At 38.2% G+C, this 24,425-nt stretch overlaps 1 protein-coding gene across 8 annotated transcripts in view; it reads left to right on the forward strand.

The window, feature by feature from the left end:
• Positions 1 to 24,425, forward strand: part of PCDH15 (protocadherin related 15) — a 794,976-nt gene that overhangs the window by 271,392 nt on the left and 499,159 nt on the right. For all 8 annotated transcript variants that reach the window (XM_045877695.2, XM_045877694.2, XM_045877690.2 and 5 more), the window contains 2 exons: positions 9,902 to 10,062; positions 23,817 to 23,972. In XM_045877695.2, the coding sequence (XP_045733651.1) occupies positions 9,902 to 10,062; positions 23,817 to 23,972 (317 nt within the window). The remainder of the gene's footprint in view (positions 1 to 9,901; positions 10,063 to 23,816; positions 23,973 to 24,425) is intronic.

Consider the following 24,425-nt stretch of genomic DNA (forward strand, 5'->3'; position numbering starts at 1 on the left):
TCCCATCACGTCACCCAAGCCCCAGGGTCTGTGAACAGGTGTGACAGTGAGCGGAGCCTTACCCCTCCACCTGCCCCCCCCCCCGCCCCCCGCCAGTGCACCACATAGACAAGAACTTGCACGCACTACCAGATCCCAGGGAGCCACACGTGGATCTGGCCAGCTTTCTTCCAAAAAAGAATTGCTAGCCTGAGCTGCCCTGAGAAGCTTCTTTCAAATCTAGCTTTCTACAGTCCTTACATGGTACAGTGCAAGGATCCTGACAAATCCTGGTAAGCTTACTAATTTGTGAGGTAAAGCAATTTTAAATGGATACTTTTTTTTTTAAAGATTTTATTTATTTATTTGACAGAGAGAGAGAGATAGGGAGAGCAGGAACACAAGAAGGGGGAGTGGGAGAGGGAGAAGCAGGCTCCCCCCAAGGAGGGTGCCTGATGCGGGGCTCGATCACTGGACCCCGGGATCATGACCTGAGCCTAAGGCAGATGCTTAAGGACTGAGCCACCCAGGCACCCAGAATGAATTCTTTTACCTTTGATATTTAACAACCTGAAAGTTGTTTCGTTTTGTTTTTAGTAGAAGGGTCACTTTTCTAGGCGGGGAAGACTATTAGTAGTTTCTTGGGTATTAATTAATATTAGGTTATTAATAAAAAATAGGTTATTTGCATATTCAAATGCAAAATAATAGTTTTCTTGTAGTCTTAATTAAGCTTGTACAACTTTTAATTTTGTTTAAGTGCTAGTAAACAAATATAGAAAGTAGACACTTACTTTCAAGTGGATCTCTGGTTAACATCGGATCAAATTCAACTAACGTCCTCTCCCTTAAATAAAAAGTTGCCAAGATAACACAGATTTTGGAAATGCACTTTTCAGGGTTTTAAAATAGCTTCTTCAATGCATAAAATACTTTTCTCTGAATTTCATCCTAGAAACTAAGCAGTTAAAATAACCTTTTAAAAATATCTGAAAGAGGTTTATTTAGTTTAATTTGGTTTATTTATTTGATTTTTTAAAAATGGAAATTATATTATTGAAAAGGGCTAAGACTTAGAAAGTTTATTCCATTAGTAGTTATAAAGCCTGTTAAATTTGCTTAGCTTGATCAGCTTCTCATATGATGAGCCTCTCTTCCTATACCTGTTATAGATTTTTTAAATGTTATTTAGTACAATGTTGAGGAAAGTACTATAAGAAGCAGTTTTTTCTAGAAAACTTTTAACATTTGGGTGCACTTGTGGCTCTTGAATAATGAAGCTGAAGCTTATTTACTTTTTATTGCAGGACATTATGACCAAAAAAAAGACAGAATTTACTGCCTCCTTTTATATAAAAAAGCAAATTATTCTTGATCACATAATGTACTAAATATGTCCTCCAATTAATTGCTTGCTTCCAGGGGCAAATTACCAACTGAAACAAAATATTTTTCTGTGATGTCTTTCTAATTGACATTTATTATGGTTGTAAGATCCTCATGTTCTATTCTTTACTCCAATTTCTCATTAAAGAAGCTCAACTTGTTTACAGCATATTTTTTTGAAAGATTTTGGAGGTGAGGAAACAGATGTGACTTTAAAGTTATGACCCTCAGGATCCCCCCAGAGGTACTAGAAAACCATGTTGCTATTTTACAAACTCATCTATGTGGTAAAATATTTTAAATATTTATTGTGAGATAAATCTGAATTTAGAAATTGGAGAACACTATGACGGGACCTATCTTGCTATCTAGAATACAAATCCATCTCGGGGCGCCTGGGTAGCTCAGTCGTTAAGCATCTGCCTTTGGTTCAGGTCATGATCCCAGGGTCCTGGAATCAAGCCCCACATCGGGCTCCCTGTTCAGCGGGAAGCCTGCTTCTCCCTCTCCCACTCCCCCTGCTTGTGTTCCCTCTCTCGCTGTCTCTCTCTCTGTCAAATAAATAAATAAAATCTTAAAAAATAGAATACAAATCCATTTCAAAACAACCAGAAACTCAGAAAATACAGAAAAATAAGTTGTTGGTAGGTAGATCCATTGTTTCATTATGACCATTAATTCTATCCTCCTTTTTTTTTTTTTTACCATCTCCTTTCTCTTATATAACTCTTCCTGCAATCCCTATTAAATGAGGTTCTTTTGCTTATTTTTTTTTTTAACATGGGGGGTGTCTACCTGGAAGCTGCTTGGGTCTTAAATAAAATTTAAAATCAAAACCATATTTGACCTTAAATTCAAGTTATAAATTGGATCATTCCTGTAATAAATATAGGAAACTAGTAAAAAAAAAGAGAAAATCCCTCAATTTGTTTTTTGATTAATGTTCTTTTAATTTGTAAGTATAACAAACTTAATTCCTTTACACCATTAATTGTCTATGTCATTTTCTAAAAGATTTTTTTTATTTATTTGAGAGAGAGAGCACATAAGAGAGCACACAGGCAGGGGGAGTGGGAGAGGGAGAAGCAAACTCCCCACTGAGCAGGGAGCCTGATGCAGGACTCGATCCCAGGACCCTGAGATTATGACCTGAGTGGCTCAGTTGGTTCAGCGTCTGCCTTTGGCTCAGGTCTTGATCTCAGGGTCCTGGGATCGAGCCCCACATCAGGCTCCCTGCTCAGCAGGGAGTCTGCTCCCTCTCCCACTCCCCCTGCCTATGTGCAGCCATCAAAAGGAATGAAATCTTGCCATTTGCAACAACGTGGATGGAACTGGAGGGTATTATGTTGAGCAAAATATGTCAATCACAGAAAGACATGTATCATATGATCTCACTGATACGAGGAATTCTTAATCTCAGGAAACAACTGAGGGTTGCTGGAGTGGTGAGGGGTGGGAGGGATGGTGTGGCTGGGTGATAGACACTGGGGAGGATATGTGCTATGGTGAGTGCTATGAATTGTGTAAGACTGATGAATCACAGACCTGTACCCCTGAAACAAATAATACATTTTATGTTAAAAAAAATAAGATAGCAGGAAGGGAAAAATTAAGGGGGGGAAGCGGAGGGGGAGACGAAGCATGAGAGACTATGGCCTCTGAGAAACAAACTGAGGGTTCTAGAGGGGAGGGGGGTGGAGGGATGGGTTAGCCTGGTGATGGGTATTAAGGAGGGCACATATTGAATGGAGCACTAGGTGTTATACACAAACAATGAATCATGGAACACTACATCAAAAACTGATGATGTAATGCATGGTGATTAACATAACATAATAAAATAAAAAAAATTGAATGCCTGTAAACATTTTATTTATTATTTTTTAAGATTTTATTTATTTATTGAGAGAGAGAGAATGAGAGAGAGCACATGAGAAGGGGGAGGGTCAGAGAGAGAAGCAGACTCCCTGCTGAGCAGGGAGCCCGATGCAGGACTCGATCCCAGGACTCCAGGATCATGACCTGAGCCGAAGGCAGTCGCTTAACCAACTGAGCCACCCAGGTGCCCTCCTATAAACATTTAAATTATATTTACAAATTTGGATAAACTCTTCAAACATCTGAAGGAGTAGAAAACATCCCCAACAGTTTTTCCTAGATGATGTAATTCTTCCATCTGATCAATCACACTGATAAATGTGCTGAATTGAATTTTTTAAAACATCGAAGTCCTGTTTATTTCAAATCACATATCTAATAATAGTGCAAATTTCCTACAGCGCCAATGTCACTAAAGAAAGCAACTTCCCATCTTCATGCGAAGTTTTGGTAAAGAAAAAGAAAAAAGAAAAAAAAAAGGGATCCTTATCTGGCTGGAGATTTGATTTATTGTTGGTGTCAGAGAACAATCCGGGATTCAGGGTTTCTAAGTGATTCTCATGGAGCCCAGGTTAAAAGGTTGAGCCTCTTCAAGATCTTCTTAGCTTTCATCTTTTTAAATCATTCAATCTCTCATACACATCTTAAAACAGTATCTTCAATGATTTTTTTTTCTATAATTTCAACCAAATAGGTCATTTTTGTGTGCACGGCAGCTGCTTGACTAGACTCCACAGTGTTTCGCATGGTGGGCAAAACCGGAGACCTGGCTCATGTTTAAACTACCTTTTCATAACTGTTATACTGAAAAATCGTATGGTTTCTTTCGTCACTTCAACTGCATCAGTTGGATGGTCTGAAAATAATAAACTCTTGCAGAATTCCGAGAGCATGAACCTTTATCATTCAACCTGTGGGTTGAATACATTGTAATTCACTTAGTCTATGTTTTATCATTTAGCCCAGCTGATAAGGTAAGGGGATGGTGAGCATTTTGACCTGACCAGTAGGAACCCCCTTGCTTATTATCTTGCTCACTTTTATTTTTACCAGGAAGAAATGGCTTTCGCCCCATGACACATGCTCAGTGATAACTGTGGTCCCTTTCTCCCTCTTTTATTTTGTGTTTTGCATCTGCATGGTCTTCCCCTTTTTCCTGTGGGCTTTTGTGTATATTCTATACTGCTTTTATCTCAGTTGTAAAAAAAAAAAAAAAAGTTTTATTTTAAAACATCGTGGCTAATTTTCCAATTAAATGAAGCAGAATGAATAACCCCTTTCTATGCTTCAATCTATGTAAACTCCCAGTGGAAATGGGATGAAAAGTATGATTCATTGAGTAACAATGTGACTCTGTTTACATACATTATTTATCCCTCATGGTATAATGTATATTAATTATTGTATATTAATAATGCATATTGCTGATTACAATAATCTAGGGAACTAGCCTAAGATCACTGTGTTAGTGAGCCCAAGCTTTTGAACATAAATTTTTTGGCTTTCGAGCTGTATTACTTATCTGTTGCTACATAACAATAGTAAAACCAACAGTGTTTTACAACAACACACCTTTGTTATTATTTCACAGTTTCCCTGGGCCAGGGATCCAGGCACAGTGTAACCTGGTCCTCTGCTTCCAGCCACACAGCCCTGAGGTCCAATATTGTCATGACTATGGTCTCACTGAGATGCAACTTGGGGAGCATCTGCTTCTAGGCTCACTCAGGCTGCTGGCAAAATCCACTTCCTTGTGGCTGTGGGACTAAAGTCTTCTGTGTCTATTTGGCTCTCAGCTGAGGCCACCCTCTGCCTCTAAACGCTGCTATAGTTCCTTGTCAAGTGGCCCTCACAAAATGGCTCATTGCTTTGTCAAAATTAGCAAACGAAAGAGACTGAGCCTCAACAAGATAGTCATTGGAATCTCATGTAATGTAACCACATAATGTACATGTAAATGTAACTTCCCATCACCTTTGCCATATTCTTTTGGTTAGAAGCAAGTCAAGGGCACCTTAAGGGTCTGTCCACCATGGAGCCTTTCCAGTTTCTAGAGAGCTCAGAGTCCATCCTCTGTGTTCAGGATTCTTCCCTTTGCCACACTGGAAAGGAGGTACCGTGGTTGTTCCAAGGGACTCTGAGTTAGTGTGTTCACTTCTTAAACTAATACTCCCAGTCTGAGCTGAAGATTTATTGGGTTATCCTTAATGCCAACTATCTATTCTCTTTTATGGGTGGTAAGCTATAAGATCAAAGACTATACCATATGTATATGCATATTTGTATATCTACACCTATCTATAATCTGAGAAAATTAATTCTAGGGTCAGGTCATTGATAATTACATTGTACTATTCTCTCTATATCTTCTTTTTTAAAGATGGATTTATTTATTTGAGAGAGAGTGAGAGAGAGAAGTGGGGAGGGCCAGAGGGAGAGAATCTCAGGCAGACTCCTTGCTGAGCTGAGCGTGGAGCCCAACATACAGCTCCATCCCAGAACTCATGAGATCATGGCCTGAGCTGAAACCAAGAGTCAGAAGCTCAACTGACTGAGCCATTCAGGAGCCCCAGTTTCTCCCTATATCTTACTTTAGAGTTGTTTCCATTTTAACCCTTTAAATTTTGTCAAGAAAATGATAGAGTACAGAACTCCAAAGAATGAATCTACAGTATTTTTTTGTGGCTTTTCCATGATCTCAAAACAAAACTAACAAGGTTTTCATCATTTCATATTTTCTTTTACAAATTTGTATATTTCCAGTGTGATAGCAAGGCATAGAGAAAGGAGATATACATTGTGAAGTAATAAACCTGGGGTTTGGTCTTGGAAATGTATTTATTAGCTACCCCACCTTGGCCAGGGCATTTCGGTGCTTGAGATAGGGAGATGTGGAGATACCAGAGGATCAGCTTCATTTTCCTCATGGATGCATTAGGAAGAAAGGGGAGGCTCTCTTATAGTTCTAAAATTCTGTGGTTCTATTTTGAGTTGGATAAGTGACATATAAACAAAAACACGACTTCTACACAAAATTGAATAATACATTTACTTAATACTTTACTCGCAACAGAATACACACATTAACAGTTGTCTAAATGGCAAGGCATTTATATCAGTTTCTAAGAAAAAAGTTAAGGGTAGAAGGGGGGGGGGAAACCCTCTTATTTCTAAAGTTTTTCTACATCTGTGCCATGCTTGACAGATCACCTATCGAACACTGAATACCGTGAAGTAAAAATCACAAGTAAAAAGTATTGTTACTCAGAGTAAGTGAAGTACACTCCAACAAAGCTACCCATTTTGCAATACTTTGTTCTCTCGATGTAAATAAAGTATACTTTGTAAAGACCAGTGTCACTTTGCAAAGCAGTATACTTGTAATTTCTGCACATTTTTGTCTCACCACTGTTGACTTGATTGGGGTCATTTTCCAACTTCAGCAGATGTTGCACATGGTTAATACATCCTTAATATGCAAACACAGCCCAATCAAAATTTACGTTTTTTATGAAATTGTTGAACACACATGTATTTCTTTCCCTGTAGGAGCTTACCGAGTAGTGATCTAGCTACAATAAGAACATAGGCTTAGCTAGAATGTATCATTTATATAACTGTAGACCAAGAAGTGTGAAAAATCAAAGTGGAGAGACTACTTCCAGGCTTCCCTGGAAAGTTTCAACAAAGAATAAGATTTGAGCATGAGAAGAGTTTTGCTTAGCCTGTTAATCTTGGAATCCAGATTTCACTCAATAGCAACTATATCATGGTCATACTTACTGGTTAACCTCACTGAAAAACTACAGATAACTTTATTTTCACTTTTTTATTTTCAAATTTATTTTAGTCAAATCATGTGCATTTGGGAGCTTTTTTTATGTTTTCATTTGCAGGGAGTAACATGCAATAGATTCTTCTGGCTAGATGATGTATCTGAACATTCTGCCAATTGGCTTAAACTGGGGAAAGATTGTTGCAAGAGATTTTATGCAATCCATATTTGTTATATACCTTTGAATAATTAATTTTTATAGCAACAACTAGTGGGTTCTGGGCAGAGTGATTTTCTTTATTTTAATGTTTGGAATGAGCCCAAATAGTCAATTACTCTCTCTCCCTGTATAACTTACTTTTTCAGCTTCATTGAATTAGGTTAATTAGGAAGGCAATGGACACCCCCCCATGCCACCTCCACAGCATTTTTAGAGAGTGCTTCATTTGTGTTATAACTGCCTATTTAAAGAAGCAAATAACTTTCACAGGAAAAATATTAAATATCTAATTTTTATTTATACTATCTGTAGTATAAATATATAGTTCATATAAATATAAATATATATGATGCAATATAACATAAATAGTATATAAATATAATATCTATTTATTTTTAGTTTTAGTCTCTCTTCTCCAAAATTTTGGTCAAGGTAACATGGATTATGAAAGTATGGAGAGATTTTTTCTTTAAAGATTTTTATTTATTTGGGGAGAGACAGAGATAGTGAGAGAGAGAGCACTAGTGGGGTGGGGAGGGAGAAGCAGGCTTCCCGCTGAGCAGGGAGCCCAATGCAGGGCTTGATCCCAGGACCCCGGGATCACAACCTGAGCCAAAGGCAGATGCTTAACAACTGAGCCACCCAGGCGCCCCGAAAGTATGGAGAGATTTTAGCAACTTGGAGGTGTATTCTGGTGAAAGAAAACAAAGCTTTTCGTTTTTTTGGTGCACTAGCCCTGGAAACCATTCTTGCTGAGTTATGGTCATGGAAGAACACAGGGCTGAGGATGGAGCCAGAAAACATAGTTGGATCTTCTCCAGGAAAATTAGACATCATTAAACAAAATATAAGTCCAGATATACTGTCTTAGTTTTACTGCGCTAATTGTCGTTAAGATAACGATGGCAAGTTCTCTGGTTATGATCCATTGGAACCCCGGGGGGGGGGTCCCTGCCCCTCCCTCCGCATGTCTCAGGAAGCCTGTGGCTCCTGGTATAAGGCAGGGCTGAGTGGAGGTATGAGCGCTGCCAGCCGACCCACTGCTGTACATTTCTGTATCTTTTTCTTCATCAGTAAATAGAACCTCATTTAATTTCCTAATTACATATTGACTTACAAAATAATTTTTCAAACATTTTAGTGGTGTGACGTAATTGTAAACAAGTGTGTACTCGAGCCTTGAACATATTCCCAGGTCAGAAAATACCACCATTGTCTGAATGTACTTTTGGATATATTATCTGTAGGGAATCTAGTTGCCATTTCTATGAAAAATAGAAGGATCAGTTTCACTCTGTATTTACAGGCCTGTGTACCAATATGTGAATAAAGTAGGAGATAATCTGCCATTTAGAAATGTGTGTGTGTGAGAGAGTATGTGTTTAAACATTATTCAGATTTATTGCTACAAAAGAGTGGTTCCTTTCAACATTCGCCAGGCAGATAAAGCTCATTGATAATACTATTAGAAACAAAAATAGTATAGCTTTTATTATTTTTAATTACTATTTGCTGAGAAAATCTTCCAAAGAGACCCCCCCTTTTATTTGTGATGATGCAATGATATAATATATAGGCCAATTCCATGCCTTAAGAAAATGCAGCAGATACGTTTTGCATTGTTATTCAAGCTAGATTTATATTTATGGATTATCTATGTATTCTTGTATGTTATCCTAAGGCAATGAGTTCTCTAGATATATGCCATTTATTCTAATGTCTTTAGGAGGGTACATTTTTATTTGCATAGCCCCATCTCTTCTCGATGCCATAATTTTAATAAAATGGATCGGCTGAAAATGATTGCCCTAAGCTATAGTGCACTACTGTTTGGCAGAAGGATTGTTGTTGTATGGGGGGAAAAATGGGATTTGAATCGCATCAGTTCTGTTTGCATCCAACTTGCAAAATGCATGGAATTTTTAACAAAATAGGAAAGATTAGAGATGTGCTGTCTTTTCAACTCACTCAACAAATGTCTACAATTTAGCCTGCTACAAAGATAGTAAGAAAGCAAGCACCAAAATGTTCCATTGGAATAGTGTGTTGTTCTGGTCAAGTACCCCAGACGCGTCTGCAAGAAGAATGAAGTCTGTCTTGTGTCTGCACACTAGTTTTGTCTTTCACATTAAGATTTATGTTTTATGGATTTGCTCCAAGATAAAAAAGAAAGAAGCAGTTCTCACCATGGAAGACCTTGCTACTTCTTTATCTCTTCCTTTTCTTCTTTTCTCTTATTTTCAGGCTATCTCTTTTCATATCAGAAGTCTTACTGAGGGAACTGAAATATCATTCTCTGTGTCTCAGGCATTTCCTTTTGTTCGGGGTGAAACCCAGTGATCACACCTGTGAGGAGTGATGGACAGGGAGGGGAACAGATTGAAGTTGTCAAAAGGGAAACAAGAAATAGATGATGAAACTCACCAAGTGGTTGAATATCTCCCCGCCACCTTCATCTCCCAAAAATACCATTTATAAATAGTGGAATAAAGGTTATTCTCGCCTTTTGGAGACAGGACATTTTCTATCTCATTCCAGACATAACATTGAATATTTTCTGGTTGAAAACGGATTTGCCAGTCAACTGGGTTTTAAGCATACGATCTTGATCAAGAATCCGTACGAGTAGCATATGTTTTCAAATAACTGTCTTTGGCCCACAGGTACGATTCTGGTGGATAACATGCTGATCAAAGGGACTGCTGGAGGACCAGACCCCACCATCGAACTTTCCTTAAAGGACAACGTGGATTACTGGGTGTTGCTGGACCCTGTTCAGCAAATGCTCTTCCTGAACAGCACGGGCAGAGTTCTGGATAGAGACGTTAGTGACTCTTTTTTCCTTTGTCCCCATGTCACAACCTATTTGGTATAAGTAGCTGCATGTGTTTGCTGATAGGGTATCAAACTTTCTCTGTAGAATTTGACATGATTTTCTGTGCTTATCAACAAAAAACATTTTTTTTTTTTAACTCCCGGAAGGAAGAATAAGGAGGGAAGGGGCCGTCTGTGTCTGAGAGAGCCATTGTATTTTCCCCTGACATCCAGGAACAAGGTGAGGGTAGAGTGCCCTGACCAGGGGATGGTGGGTCTGGAAGAGTAGGAGAAGCAGGGCGAGGGTCTGGGAGTACAGCTTGGGTGACTCGAGGACACAGTGTGTTGGGCTGAGCACAGAAGGTGCTCTCACAAGGAGCGAGCATTCAGCTCGGTGAACCTGAGTCTCTCAGATTTATGACCCACTTTACATTGTGGTGTGGGGTGGAGGACCCCTCATTCATTTCACATCTAAAATTCAGAGTCTCTCAGAGCTTTGTGGTGAGTCAGGCGGGGCACAGGACTCTCCCACCGGGATGGGCTGTCTTTGTCCTCTTGGGGGGCTGCAGTGCTGCTAATGGAGCTGTGGTTGCAGATGGGGACAGTGGGCAGGGTGGAGAGGAGGAGTGGGACTGTCAGGGTCCACGTAGGGGAAGAAGTCCGCCTCGATGCTGCCCCACCGCCCCCCACTCACTGTGTCCTTCCATCACAGCACATTCTTTCTACCCCACATTTCACAATTTGGACTGGGCACCTAGAAGGTGTAAAAGGGAAAAAGGACAGTTGTTATCTTGTCTGGGCTTAATTTATCTTCTAAGTCTTCAGTTTTGTGAGAGCAGTCCGGATAACGGGCCAGACTGGAATGCTGCAAGAACGCCCCCAGCTGCATTACCTACGGGCATCCTGTACTGGCCATAATTAGGGACATTCAGATCCAAGTCCCATGCATTTTATAATGGGCAACCTGCTAGCAGAATTAGAGAATATTTCTCTCTTTTAGACCAATGTTATTTTATATCGTTTCCTTTTATTTATTTATTTTTTTAAAGATTTTATTTATTTATTTGAGACAGAGAGAATGAGAGACAGAGAGCATGAGAGGGAGGAGGATCAGAGGGAGAAGCAGACTCCCTGCCGAGCAGGGAGCCCGATGCGGGACTCGATCCCGGGACTCCAGGATCATTACCCGAGCCGAAGGCAGTCGCCCAACCAACTGAGCCACCCAGGCGCCCTCCTTTTCTTAACTTAATAGCTAATTATAATAATTTACTATTTTGCTGGAAAATCATTGTCTTTTGAAAACATTTTTGTTTCATTTCATATTAAAAGCACAAGTTCTTGGTCTGAATTATGAGGAGAAAGCAATGATATCCTTCAGTATAAATAAACTGTGTTCTGTGTCTCCAACCTACAACATTATTTTAATTACTTACCAAAAATTATCTTTACTTTGAAAGATAAGTATCTGCTTCCCTCGTATTATTTTTTTTTTAATTTTTGATAAGGGCAGCATTTATCGTACATAAGCAAAACTGAAACAGTACCATGGGAATACACTTAACATGGTTTGACTTGGTAATAACTACAAACAATATGCATAAGTATCAGTTAAAGAATCATCTGGGCTGTTTTTTTTTTTTTAAACACAATAATCAAAACTAATTTCCTTCTACTTAAAATACTCTTTTCAATTAGGAATGCTATGGTCAAGTTAAACTTACCAAGATATTTTGTAAATTAAACTGTTGTCAGTGGGCACCTACCTGAATTATCTAAAGATGCTGTAGACAAGGACATCTAAAGGATATTAATTGTGAAGTGAATATTGTAGAGGGAAATTTATAAATAAAAAGCCAAACACAGGCTCACATATGTGCAGGATATTGAGTTGGCAAACACAGTCATTGAGATCACCGGAAGACAGTACTAAAGAGACGATGAGAGTTCATATGAGCTCAAGGCAAGACTCAACTAGACACAGAATGCACCTCAAATATAGTAGTTTTCAGAGTTTTCTGATTACAGATGCTTTGCAGAATCATTGGATTTTGGAGGTGGAAGGAATCTTAAAGTTTTGCTAATTATTTTTTTTTCATATATCTACTGTGTGATACATTTAGACATAGCCAGTCTAACATTTAGCACTTGTCTATGGGGAAATGAGAACAGTAAAGCAATGGGGGTGATTTTTTATCTGTTTCCATAGCTAAGTGTACTCATCCTATTCTGATATGATGCCCTTTTTGCATGTTTTTAATTTTATGCAGTCTTGTAGATGATAAATGTCTTTTGCTTTATAATCTTTTAAAAAAAGTCTTTCTTAAAGACATAAAAGGTTATCTATCTTCTGTTAGCCTTCCATGATTTTTGTTTGCTTGTTGTTTTGTTGTATATCGTTGTTGTATATTTTGCTAGCCTGCTGCTATCATGTACTCTGTTTAGGTGAAGAACGTCTAAGTCCACTCAGCTAATTAACTAAGAAGCCATGCTGCTGAATATTTGGGTTTTGGTGTCAGGGAATTCCTCCTGGATAAATGTGTGAGCTGGATTTAAGCAAAGAGTTACAAGTCGAAGTATAAACATAGTAAAAGGAGTAGCGTAGAAGAAGTCAGAAGCATAAGAAGAATAAAAGTAACAGTGCATGGTGTGGACTTGCTAGCCGGCAAAGGGGGCCATCAAGTTAGAGTGACAATAAAAGTGGAAAAAACAGTTTGATGTCAAGAAACTGCCAAATCTCTATAACATATCAGGAATGAATTGCATCATTAAGAAATACATACTCAGAGGCTCACCTAATTGCTCTTTAACCAGTACTAAATTTCCACAAATCAAGGAAATAATGATACTAGGCTGAAATCCGCTCTTTGATGGATGGATTTGTTGGTCAGTCTTCATTTTTGGGAGGGGGGAGCACTTGCTCAGGATTCTGATCAAATCAATGGACTCATTTCCCAAGAAAAAGTTTATTTGCTCATGAATAAATTAGGTGCCTTCAAATTCAAGAATTTGACTAACTACGAAGGTTACATAGACCCCAGGTTACAGATCTTGCCTTGGATAAAATATCATCTTACTTTTCTTACTCCCAAATTGTTAGAATCTTGCATCTCAGAATCAGGAATTGTAAAGGGAACCAAGAGAAGGAATGATTATTTACTGCGTATGTACTCTTATATCCTGTCTGACTGGAGTAACTTGCTGTAGTCTTAATGTTTCCCTCGCTATTTCCCTAGCTATTAGATGTCTGCCACATTTCCCTTAATAGAAAGTGATCTCCATGTGCCTCGGAAAAGATAAATCTCAATGTAACCTCCTACTTCAGTGCAGTTTACCATGTCCTACATTAACCTTTGAATTTTTTAAATTCTTGTGAATTGCTCTCTCTGATGCCACAGTGCTTTCAGGGCTTTATTCATCAGTCTAAAGGCTTTTATTCTGAAAATTCTTAACCCAGCGCCCATCTGTTTTATGTGAAGCATAGACTGTTCCTACTAGGAGATGAGCGCGGAAAATCAGTGTGTTTAGCCCAAATCTAATCACAACTGGAAATTTTAATTTTACTTAATTATAAAATAACATATGCTTATGGTGCACATATCAGAAAATAAAAAGCACATGTACAAACATTGCTTTTCCATCTAAAGAAAATATTTAATATTTATCCTGCTGTGTATTATTTCAAGCATATGTGTGTGTATACATATGTATATATAGGCATGTGTCTTTATATCATACTGTATATAATGCATTCAGCCTGCTTTTTTAATTTTTATTTATTTATTTATTTTTAAAGATTTATTTATTTATTTATTTGACACAGAGAGAGAGACAGCGAGAGAGGGAACGCAAGCAGGGGGAGTGGGAGAGGGAGAAGCAGGCTTCCTGCGGAGCAGGGAGCCCGATGTGGGGCTCGATCCCAGGACTCTGGGATCATGACCTGAGCCGAAGGCAGACGCTTAACGCCTGAGCCACCCAGGTGCCCCTCAGCCTGCTTTTTTTAATTATTTATTTATTTGAGAGAGAGAGAGAGCATGGAGGGGCGGGGCAGAGGGAGAGGGAGAGAGAGCATCTCAAGCAGACTCCCTGATGAGTGCAGAGCTCAATGCGGGGCTCAGACTCAGGACCCCAAGATCACAACCTTAGCTAAAATCAAGAGTTGGACCCTCATCTGACTGAGCCACCAGGTGTCCCTTTTCAGCCTGCTTTTTAAATGTGATTTGTAATATACATCCTTCTTTGTGAATGAATGTATATATAATTGTTTTTAATGGCCTTATAGCATTTTACTGGATGAATAAATTGAGATTATTTTTCAAAACAATCTCCTATTTTGGACGTCAAGTCTTTTTGCAATTCTTTTTTTTTTTTTAAAGATTTTATTTATTTATTCGAGACAGAGAATGAGATAGAGCATGAGAGGGTCAGAGGGGGAAGCAGACTCCCTGCCAAGCAGGGAGCCCGATGTGGGACTCGATCCCGGGACTCCAGGATCATGACCTGAGCCGAATGCAGTTGCTTAACCAACTGAGCCACCCAGGCGCCCGTCTTTTTGCAATTCTTGATGGTTCTCTTTTCCTGTGGTGTCTTTGTCTAGTTTTGGTATCAGGGTAATGTGTCCACATACAGTGAGTTTAGAAGAGTTCCTTCTGTTTATGGAAGAGTTTGAGAAGGATTGGTATTCATTCAAATGTTTGGTAGGATGGACCAGTGAAGCCATCTGGTCCTGGACTTCTCTTTTTTGGGAGGTTTTTGATGACTGATTCTATCTCCTTGCTAGTAATCATTCTGTTCAGATTTTCTGTTTCTTCATGATTCAGTCCTGTTAGGTTTGTGTTTCTAGGAATCTGTCCGTTTCTTGCAGTCTTGTCCAGTTTGTTGACATCTAATTATTCTTAGTAGTCTCTTATGATCCTTTGTATTTCTGAGGTATCAGATGTGATATATCCTTCTTGTTTCTAATTGTATTTATCTGAGTTCTCTCTTTCTCTCTCTCTCTGTCTTTTTTTTTTTTTTCTTGCTGTGTCCAGCTAAGGGTTGGCCAATTTTGTTAATCTTTTCAAAGAAAGCTTTTAGTTTTGTTGACCTTTTCTGTTATCTCTCTTATTCTCTATTTCATTTATTTCTGGTCTGATTTTTGTTATTTTCTCTCTGGTACTAACTTTGGGTTTCATTTGTTCTTCTTTTTCTAGCTTGTTGAGGTGTAAAGTTAGATTATTTGAGATTTTTCTGGTCTCTTGATGTAGACATTTATCCCTATGAACTTCCCTTTTATTTTTTTTTTAAGATTTTATTTATTTATTCATGAGAGACACAGAGAGAGAGAGGCAGAGGGAGAAGCAGGCTCCCAAGGAGCAGGGAGCCCAATGCGGGACTTGATCCCAGGACCCTGGGATCATGACCTGAGCTGAAGGCAGATGCTTAACCATCTGAGCCACCCAGGCGCCCTGGACTTCCCTTTTAGAACTCCTTTTCCTACATCTTCTAAATTGAGTACATTATATTTCAATTTTCAGTTGTCTCGTGGTATTTTTTTTAATATCTCTTTTTATTCTTTCTTTGGCCCATTGGTTATTCAGTAGCATGTACTTTAATCTCCATGTGCTTGTGAATTTTCCAGTTTTCTTCTTATAATTGATTTCTAGTTTCATACCATTGTGGTTGGAAAAGACACTTGATATGATTTCAACATTCTTGAATTTATTAAGGCTTTCTTTGTGGCCTCCCATATGACTGCTTATGGAGAATGTTCCATGGGCACTTGAGAAGAAGTATATTCTGCTGCTTTTGAATAGAATGTTCTGTATGTGTGTCTAAGTCCATCTGGTCTAATGCGTTGTTCAAGGCCGATGTTTCCTTATTGGTTTTCTGTCTGAATGATCTATGTGTTGATGTAAGTGGGGCATTAAAGTCCTCCACTATTATTGTATTGCTGTCTGTCTCTCCCCTTAGTTCTGTTAATATTTACTCTATATATTTAGGTGCTCCTATGTTATGTGCATAAGTGTTTACAAATGTTATATCCTCTCACTGGATGACCTCTTTATCATTATGTAATGTCTTTCTTTGTTTCTTATTACAGTCTATGTTTTGGAATCTTTTTCTTTTTTTCTGGTATAAATATACCTACCTCTGCATTCTCTTAGTTTCCTGACATGCATTTCTTTGAGTGGTTGCCAACATTCTTTGAGTTGTTCGTTTTATGAATATAATAAATCATAACAAAAAAATGTGAATGCTCTGAATAGCAAAACAGAGTCAATAATCAGGGTTTGACCCTAATAACAGCTGCCAAAACTCCATATTATTGTCACCAGGGTAGAATTTATTTTAATACTTCTTAGGGGAAAATTGCCCTGGAAATATTTTGTGAGTGGAATTTTTTTCCACTGTGCTTTTGAAATACAATGATGCTTTTCTAAGTGTCTTAGCCCATTTGGGCTGCTATAATGAAATACCACAGACTGGATGGCTTAGAAACAACAGAAATTTATTTCTTGTAGTTCCAGAGGCTGAGTGTATGAAACCAGCAAGGTCAGGGGAGAGTCCTCTCCAGGTTGCAGACTCTCACATGGTGGAAAAGTACTGGGATGCTCTCTGAGGCCTCTTTTATAAGGGTGTTAATCTCATCACCTAATCAACTGATTCATGTTGTTAAAGGGGAATAAGAAGTAGAGGATGAAATTCACCAGGTGTTAGAATTTCTGCCTCTTACGCTCATCTCCCCAAATATATATTTTATAAGTAGCATAATAAAGGGATGTTTGCCCTTTTGAAGCAGTATATTTTTTTAAAAGATTTTATTTATTTATTTGAGACAGAGAGAATGAGAGAGACAGAGAGCACATGAGACGGGGGAGGGTCAGAGGGAGAAGCAGGCTCCCTGCTGAGCAGGGAGCCCGATGCGGGACTCGATCCTGGGACTCCAGGATCATGACCTGAGCCGAAGGCAGTCACTTAACCAACTGAGCCACCCAGGCGCCCTGAAACAGTACATTTTTAAATCATGCCTGAAGTTGAATGTTTTCTGCATTGAAACCTATGTGCCAGTCAGCTGAAGGCCCTACCTCCTAATACCATCTTACTGGGCGTTAGAATTTCCACATGTGAATTTTAAAGGGACAGAAAATTCAGATCATTGCATAGGAATATTCTGATTTTACTCAAAGTTCTTTGGCTTATAAGGAAGGCACAAAAATGCCTCCAGATGAGCTCAAGTCAGTGGGTGAAGAGTATTAAGAATATCACCATAGAAATGAAAAATAATTTGATTTTAGCGATATTGCAAATTTATCAGGGACAGAGGAAACTACCTGTTCTTGGATCACGTGATCTCTAATCTCTACATTTCTCTGTGTATGTGTTGAGTTTCCTTCTTCCCACAGATCAGGTTCCTTTGTGTACTTATAATTTTGTCCACCCATTTCTTTGGCTGTATGTAGCTTTGGCTCTTATTGATGTCCACCCCATTGCACCAGCTCCCTGTAAGCTTTTAATGCGGACTGACCACAGGCACTATGTCTTTTCTAATTGATGAGAGAGAGCACCTCAATACTCACTGGCTTGACTCAGTTAAAGACAGGGAGAAGGGCTTGGCCACATGGTAGATCCACGTTCATTTCCACCTGTTCTTTCTTCAGTGGTTGGGGAAAGTGTGTTTCCCAGAGAAGGAATTTTAATCATGTTTTCTGTACTTTGTTCATTGAGGCCATAAACCATCTCTTAGTGGAAATGTTCAAACAGTTATTGCTGCATAGAACTAAATGAAAATTTAATGTAAAAAAATATTTTTAAGGGCGCCTGGGTGGCTCAGTTGGTTAAGCAACTGCCTTCGGCTCAGGTCATGATCCTGGAGTCCCGGGATCGAGTCCCACATTGGGCTCCCTGCTCAGCGGGGGGTCTGCTTCTCCCTCTGACCCTCTCCCCTCTCGTGCTCTCTGTCTCTCATTCTCTCTCTCAAATAAATAAATAAAATCTTTAAAAAAATATTTTTAAGATTCAATGTTAAGAAATAAGTAAAATAACAAATGATCTTTATGGAAATTTCTGAGGATTAAAATAAAATGTAAAGCTTCTCAAGCTTCCAATATTTGCATTTAACTAGAAAACTTCTATATGACAGTGTATACATAGGAGTTTTTGACAGTTTTCAAGCTTAGTCCGTAAGTCTTGCCCTGATGGTCACTATTTTTGTATTCCCTATTTTTATTTCTATTTACTGAAGTTCCATAGATTTCCTTCAGGAAAAAGAGGAAGAGAGAGGGAGAATGTGAAAGTGTAAAATGAAGAGTTATGAATGATAAAACAACCAAAATATGTTGTCTGGCATGAAAAGTAGGTCTCAGTAATGAGGGAGCATCACATGAGATGTTTGAAATCCAAATGAGTGTCTCACTTGACCAGTATCCCATCACTGTTGGGCATGGGATAGTAGTGGTCATAATGACATTGATAATTAAAACAATAATAGAAAGAAAAATATGATTATGGCATAGTTCTATTACACTTATTGAAAAACTCTGGGCAAACATTTAAAAGCTTTGAACAGAGAGAAATCATGTTCATGGAAATCCCAAACATCTTACCTTCTCGTCTTCCAGACCCTAAGTTAGCAGCTGCGCATTGCACTTTGACTCTTGGCCCCCGGCCAGTGCCCATGTCACCACCAAGCTGCCCACTTTCCCTCCCATGGCCTGCTGGCCTCCACGGCCAACAGCATAGCTGCACTATGAGCCTCTTGATCCTCGCTTGGACTTTGGGACAATCTCCTAATAGTCCTCTCACCATATGTCATGATTCAACCTGTTGTACATTCGGTGCCCCACACACATTTCTGATCTTGTCAGTAGATGCCTACTCTTTTATTATTTTTATTATTTTTTAAAGATTTATTTATTTATTTGAGAGAGAGAGAGAGTGGGTAGAGAGGCAGAGGGAGAGGAACTCAAGTAAACTCCGTGCTGAGTGCAAAGCCCGACATGGGGCTCGATCCCATGACCCTGAGATCAGACCTGAGCTGAAACCAAGAGTGGAGGCTTTACTGTCTGCACCAGCCAGCGATCCCCTCCCTGGTACTCTTTTAAATCTATGCTTAGAAAGTACCTTTACCCTCTGCCATCAGTTGAATGTCATCTACTACGAAGAAATGCCTTAAATGCCACTTTCTATGTAAAAGACTTCTTCATGTTACACTGGTATGTAGTTTCTTGCTCTAAATTCTAAAACATTCAAAACTTCTTGACTTGCTTTATATTTATATTTATATCATACCAGTTTTATGAGATTTGCTTACCTCACAAGGACTGCATATTAATCCCAAACCACACTGAATTTTGAATTTAATAAATATAACTAAATAGACCAAATGTCCTTAATAGTTGCTTGTGAAAAATTTCTCTAAATATTACATTATCCTAATTATATTTTCAAATTGGTACTTTCTCCTTTAGGCAACTTATGTCAATACATCATTTATTATGAAACTTTAATTTGTGAGGGACACTCATAATTCTGACCAGCCATTTCCTTTAAGTTTATTTCATTATCTAAAACTAATTTCTACAACATACTGTGTCTTACTTCCTTTCACTGTCTTCCACTTGATTTGTGAAATAATGAAGATTTTTCATTTTGTAAAGGTAGTAAGTACATAGGAAGACAAATCATGACAAAATCCTTTCATTCCTATGAGGATTGAATAAAGTTGGCCTTTGCTTTAGGAAAAATAAAATCAAGTCTTGCACAGGTTGGCTAAAAATCTGTTTTCACTTTAAACCAGAAGGCTTCCAAATAACATGATTTCTTGAGAAAACTCAGTTCCCCTTGGATTAAAGATGAAAGCTATAGTCAGCACTGTTCACATCAGTAAATTTCTTATAAAAACCTTACTTTGCATGTTAAATCCTTTTTATTTTTAAGATTTCTATTTATTTATTTGACAGAGAGAGAGACAGTGAGAGAGGGAACACAAGCAGGGAGAGTGGGAGAGGGAGAAGCAGTCTTCCCGCTGAGCAGGGAGCCCAATGTGGGGCTCGATCCCAGGACACTGGGATCATGACCTGAGCCAAAGGCAGACACTTAACTGACTGAGCCACCCAGGCACCCCTGCATGTTAAATCCTAAGTGATTGTCTGAAAAACTCATAATAAAATTTTTAATTTTTGTCTTCTTTCAAATTACAAAATTCATGCATATTCGTTGGAAAATTTTCTTTCCTTACTTTCTACTTTCAGACATACTCTTCAGAGATAATGTCCATCTACTGTTGGTATATATAATTTCAACACCTTATGAAACCATATCAAAACCTAAACATATCGAGACCCATACCCACATGTATGCTAACATACTTACATGCATTCAGATATTATGTTAAACATTCATTTTTAAAGTGGGAGAGTAGTTGGCATGTCTAGGTATATGTGAAAGATAGTTGTTTTAAGTAATTAGCCCAAAACAATTTATACACAGTTTTTTTTTTTCTTCTTCTTCTTTATGTATGAAGCAATGTAAGAGAATTAGGGAAGATAAAACTGCCAGGACTTATTTTTGCCACCAGGTATGAAAGATAACCCAAAATTTCCCTATCAGATTCCTAAGCATTTTATAGTCCCTAAACTCTCACTGACTTGTAGAACTGCACTTGATATATTTATGACCTTCTTATACAGCAGAATAGAATCCATTCCAAGGCAAGATTATAACGTGTGTTATATATGAGCTGCAGGGAATTCTAGCCTTCAACGTGATCCTTTATGGTTGGAATTTATTGCAAGCTAAGGCTATCCACGTGACTCACAGTTGCATAGGGAGCTGGCTGAGAGCGCCAGAGTTCCAAGTGACCGGTTATGTCTGATTTATGGGCACGTCGCAGGACTAAGTAGGGGCTCAGTGCCCAGTGCATTTGATTCCCTTCTTGCAAAGATTGTGACCTCTCTTTCCCAGATCTACCACCTTCCCACTCAGTATAGTGCTAGAAGTTGAGAGGAAATGCTTTTATAGGTCTCTTGTAATGTTTAGAAGATAAATAACTTTAGAAGAACTTAATTCACCTGTCTTCTAAGGGGTGCGAAGGACTAACAGTACAAGTATTTGTTTTTTGTTTTATTTTGTTTTTTGTAGTTTTGATAGTTTTGGGGGGGTTGTGGGGTTTTTTGTTGTTTGTTTTGTTTTTTATATTTGTGATGGGTTTTGTGGGTTTTTTTGCTGTTATTTGTTTTGTTTTGTTTTACTTTACAATTGAAATATGCAGAAATTTCCTTAAAAATCTATTAAAGAAAACATTTTCAAACTCATAGTAAAAATGGAGAGACCTAATCTTTTTAAATGATCTTTTTGCCTCAAGGTTGCAGATTTTCAGTGATGGGCTTGCTTTATAAGATAGTCCATTCTATTCTGTGCTGCTCTGGATTAATAAAAACTCTCTACTTATATTGAAGAAAAAAAAAAGCTTTGTGATATTTTTTATTCATTGTTGTTATTTCTGCTCTCTGAGACTGCAATGAATCAGCTAATAGATCTTTTCAAAATAACCATTCGGATGTCTGGTGCATCTTGCATTTTTTAGCTTAAATATCCTCAGTTTTTATCACACTTTCTCAAGGTGTTCAGACTTCACATACTGTCTGCCCATAAAATGGTGCTAAATATAGTCCACCTATCACTGCATCTGATATTATTAATGAATATGAAGTTTGTATCACTGCCCCAGCAGTCCGTTTACAGTGTCCTGATACCAATGAGGTGAATTAAATTTATTATTGTAAAAATATATCATTATATAACCTAGCATTCTGACTTATTAAAATGATTTTGAATGTTGCCTTTCATCATTAAATGTATGATATATCCTTCTCAGCTTTGTGACATTCACAGATTTTTAATGCCTTCATTTATGTCAGTAATTAAAAGGGAAATGGGGTATATATTAGAACACAGAGCTATATGACCCTTCACCAGATACCTTCCTGCATATGTTAATGATTCTTAAATTTATTCTCTCTTGGTACATTTATTCAGTCAGGTACAAATGAATTAAAGTTACTTTTTCTTTCCTGGATGTAAAAATTACCTTGAGATTCAGCAAAGTTTGCTTCAGTTTAGATATAGTCTCTACAGCATTCTTCTCACTTAGAAATGCGGCCTAGTGACATTTTTAATGAACCTATCTTAGCCTCCAGGGATCATTGCTGTGTCCTTAAATCAGTTTCAATCCAAATATTTAATAAGTTATTTCATAATCCAAGATTATCAGTTTGTATTTTATAAATTCCATGTATTTTGCTTTCTTGGGAATTTAACTTTTTATAAATAAAAAAATCACATCTGCTAGTTGTGCCTGGCACAGGGTAACCTTGGGTGATACTTACAGTAATCCTATCATATTGGTGTTTTTATCCCTATTTGTAGAGAGGAGCAAGCTAAGCGCTGAGAGATTTTGCTCCGAGTGTATTGTTAGTAGGTCACCATAACTGGCCGGAAGCCGCGTAGTCTGACGTGAGTAGTGCACGATTATCTACTCAGGCACACAGTATGGTTACTGGGCAGACAGCCTTAGTCATGACAACACCACACGCCAGGCTTCATGGACTTCCCAGCCAGTGAAGGGAGGTGGACTGAAATCAATATTGTAAAATGAGTGATATGCCAAGAGGCAGGGGAGAAATGCAATAAAGAAAAATAAACAGTGAGGGGAGAAGTTGGAAGGAGAGAGCCGACTGGGGACCTTGTCTTTCAGAAGGGTGGCCAGAATACGTCATTCTGATAAAAGGATGTCTTTAGAGGGAAAATTTTGGAAGCTTGAAGAAGATTTAAAAACCGCAAGGGAATATTTTGTAGCATTAAACACTTTGACTAAGGGTCAAAGAGATGTAGTTTTGCATCCCAATTCTGAAACCTCTTTGCCGTGCGACCTGAGTTAGTAAGTGCCCTTTGGAAGACAATTTTCACCTTCAGGAATTCATCATTAAAAAGGGAGCAAGTGGGCATATATTTATGTACAGATTATTTATTGAAATATGGTTTATAATGATAAAAATTGACAGCATAGAACATCTTATCAGTTTGTACTAAGATAAATTATGCTATAGACTCATGATGGAGTACCATTAAATCACGTGATACTGCATCATAGTATATACCCAAATGCTGTAATAAATCTGTATTTACAAACATGGGATGATTCACCGTGCTGTGTGTGTGTGTGTGTGTAATACGTGTATATTTAGAAAAAGAAAGATTAGCAAATAAGCATTTAAGTGTATAAAACGGGTAAGTTTGGTTGGATTGTGAACAGATTCTTCTTTTGATTACATTTTAATTTTTATCGGCTATAAACCTATATTTTAGCAAAAGTGTAAATGAGCATACATAGTATGCAGCCCCCCTTCCCCAAGGATTTTATCATTAACACATCGTTTTTACGGATTGCAAGTTCATATCATTGTTTTTTTACCTTCTGGAGGGACAGACTCCGTTCTTTCCCTCCATCTCTGCACTGGTTCTGTGATTGTGCTCATCACCGATCCTCCGGTGGTCCACATGCTTGTCGAGATCCTATGTTCTGAGACACAAATAAATTAAACAGGGAAATAATCACAAATGCCTTCTCTTGTCCTTAAAAGGGGGCAAATGGATCAATTTTTATACATTATTCTTATTCTAAAATGAGCAAGCATAGAACATTTTATGAAACAAGTGGGCTTTGACCGTGAGAAGCTTCTGTTTCAATGCTTTTCTTAACAAAAAGATGCAACTTCTGTATTGCAGCCCCCGATGAACATACACTCCATCGTGGTGCAAGTCCAGTGCATCAACAAGAAGGTGGGCACTGTGATCTACCATGAAGTTCGAATCGTGGTGAGGGACAGGAATGACAACTCGCCCACATTCAAACACGAGAACTACTATGCCACCGTGAATGAGGTTGGTTTCCAGCTCCTCTTCCTTTGTGCCCTTTTTATTGATCTGTGTAGCTCACTGGATACTGTGCATGCCTTGAAGTGATGCTCCACAGTAATAGGGTTATAGAAATATCACCAAAAAATAAATAAAACATTTTAAGGAATAGTGCTTCAGAAGACATAAGATCTGGGTGACATCTGGTAAGATCTCAGGAATTCATTTTGCTATGGGCAAAACCTGATTTCCTTCTAATAATGACCAAAATGTCAGTATTTGTGATCGTCTTGGACAATTTCATGCCCAAATCCACATATATGCTTACTGAGTGAGGCTCAACAGAAGCTATTTATTCTCATTGTAACTTGTTGAACTGATTGTTTTCCATATCTCTGAGATGGTAGCAGGAATTAAATACTGGAAGAGAATATCTGAGGGTGTTTTAATTTAAAGTTATTTCCTTACTTTTTAGTTATT

Source organism: Mirounga angustirostris, unplaced genomic scaffold (genome assembly GCF_029215605.1).
Source record: "Mirounga angustirostris isolate CCGP_5_RB_7025 unplaced genomic scaffold, mMirAng1.0.hap1 SCAF_6, whole genome shotgun sequence".
Classification (NCBI taxonomy): domain Eukaryota; kingdom Metazoa; phylum Chordata; class Mammalia; order Carnivora; family Phocidae; genus Mirounga; species Mirounga angustirostris.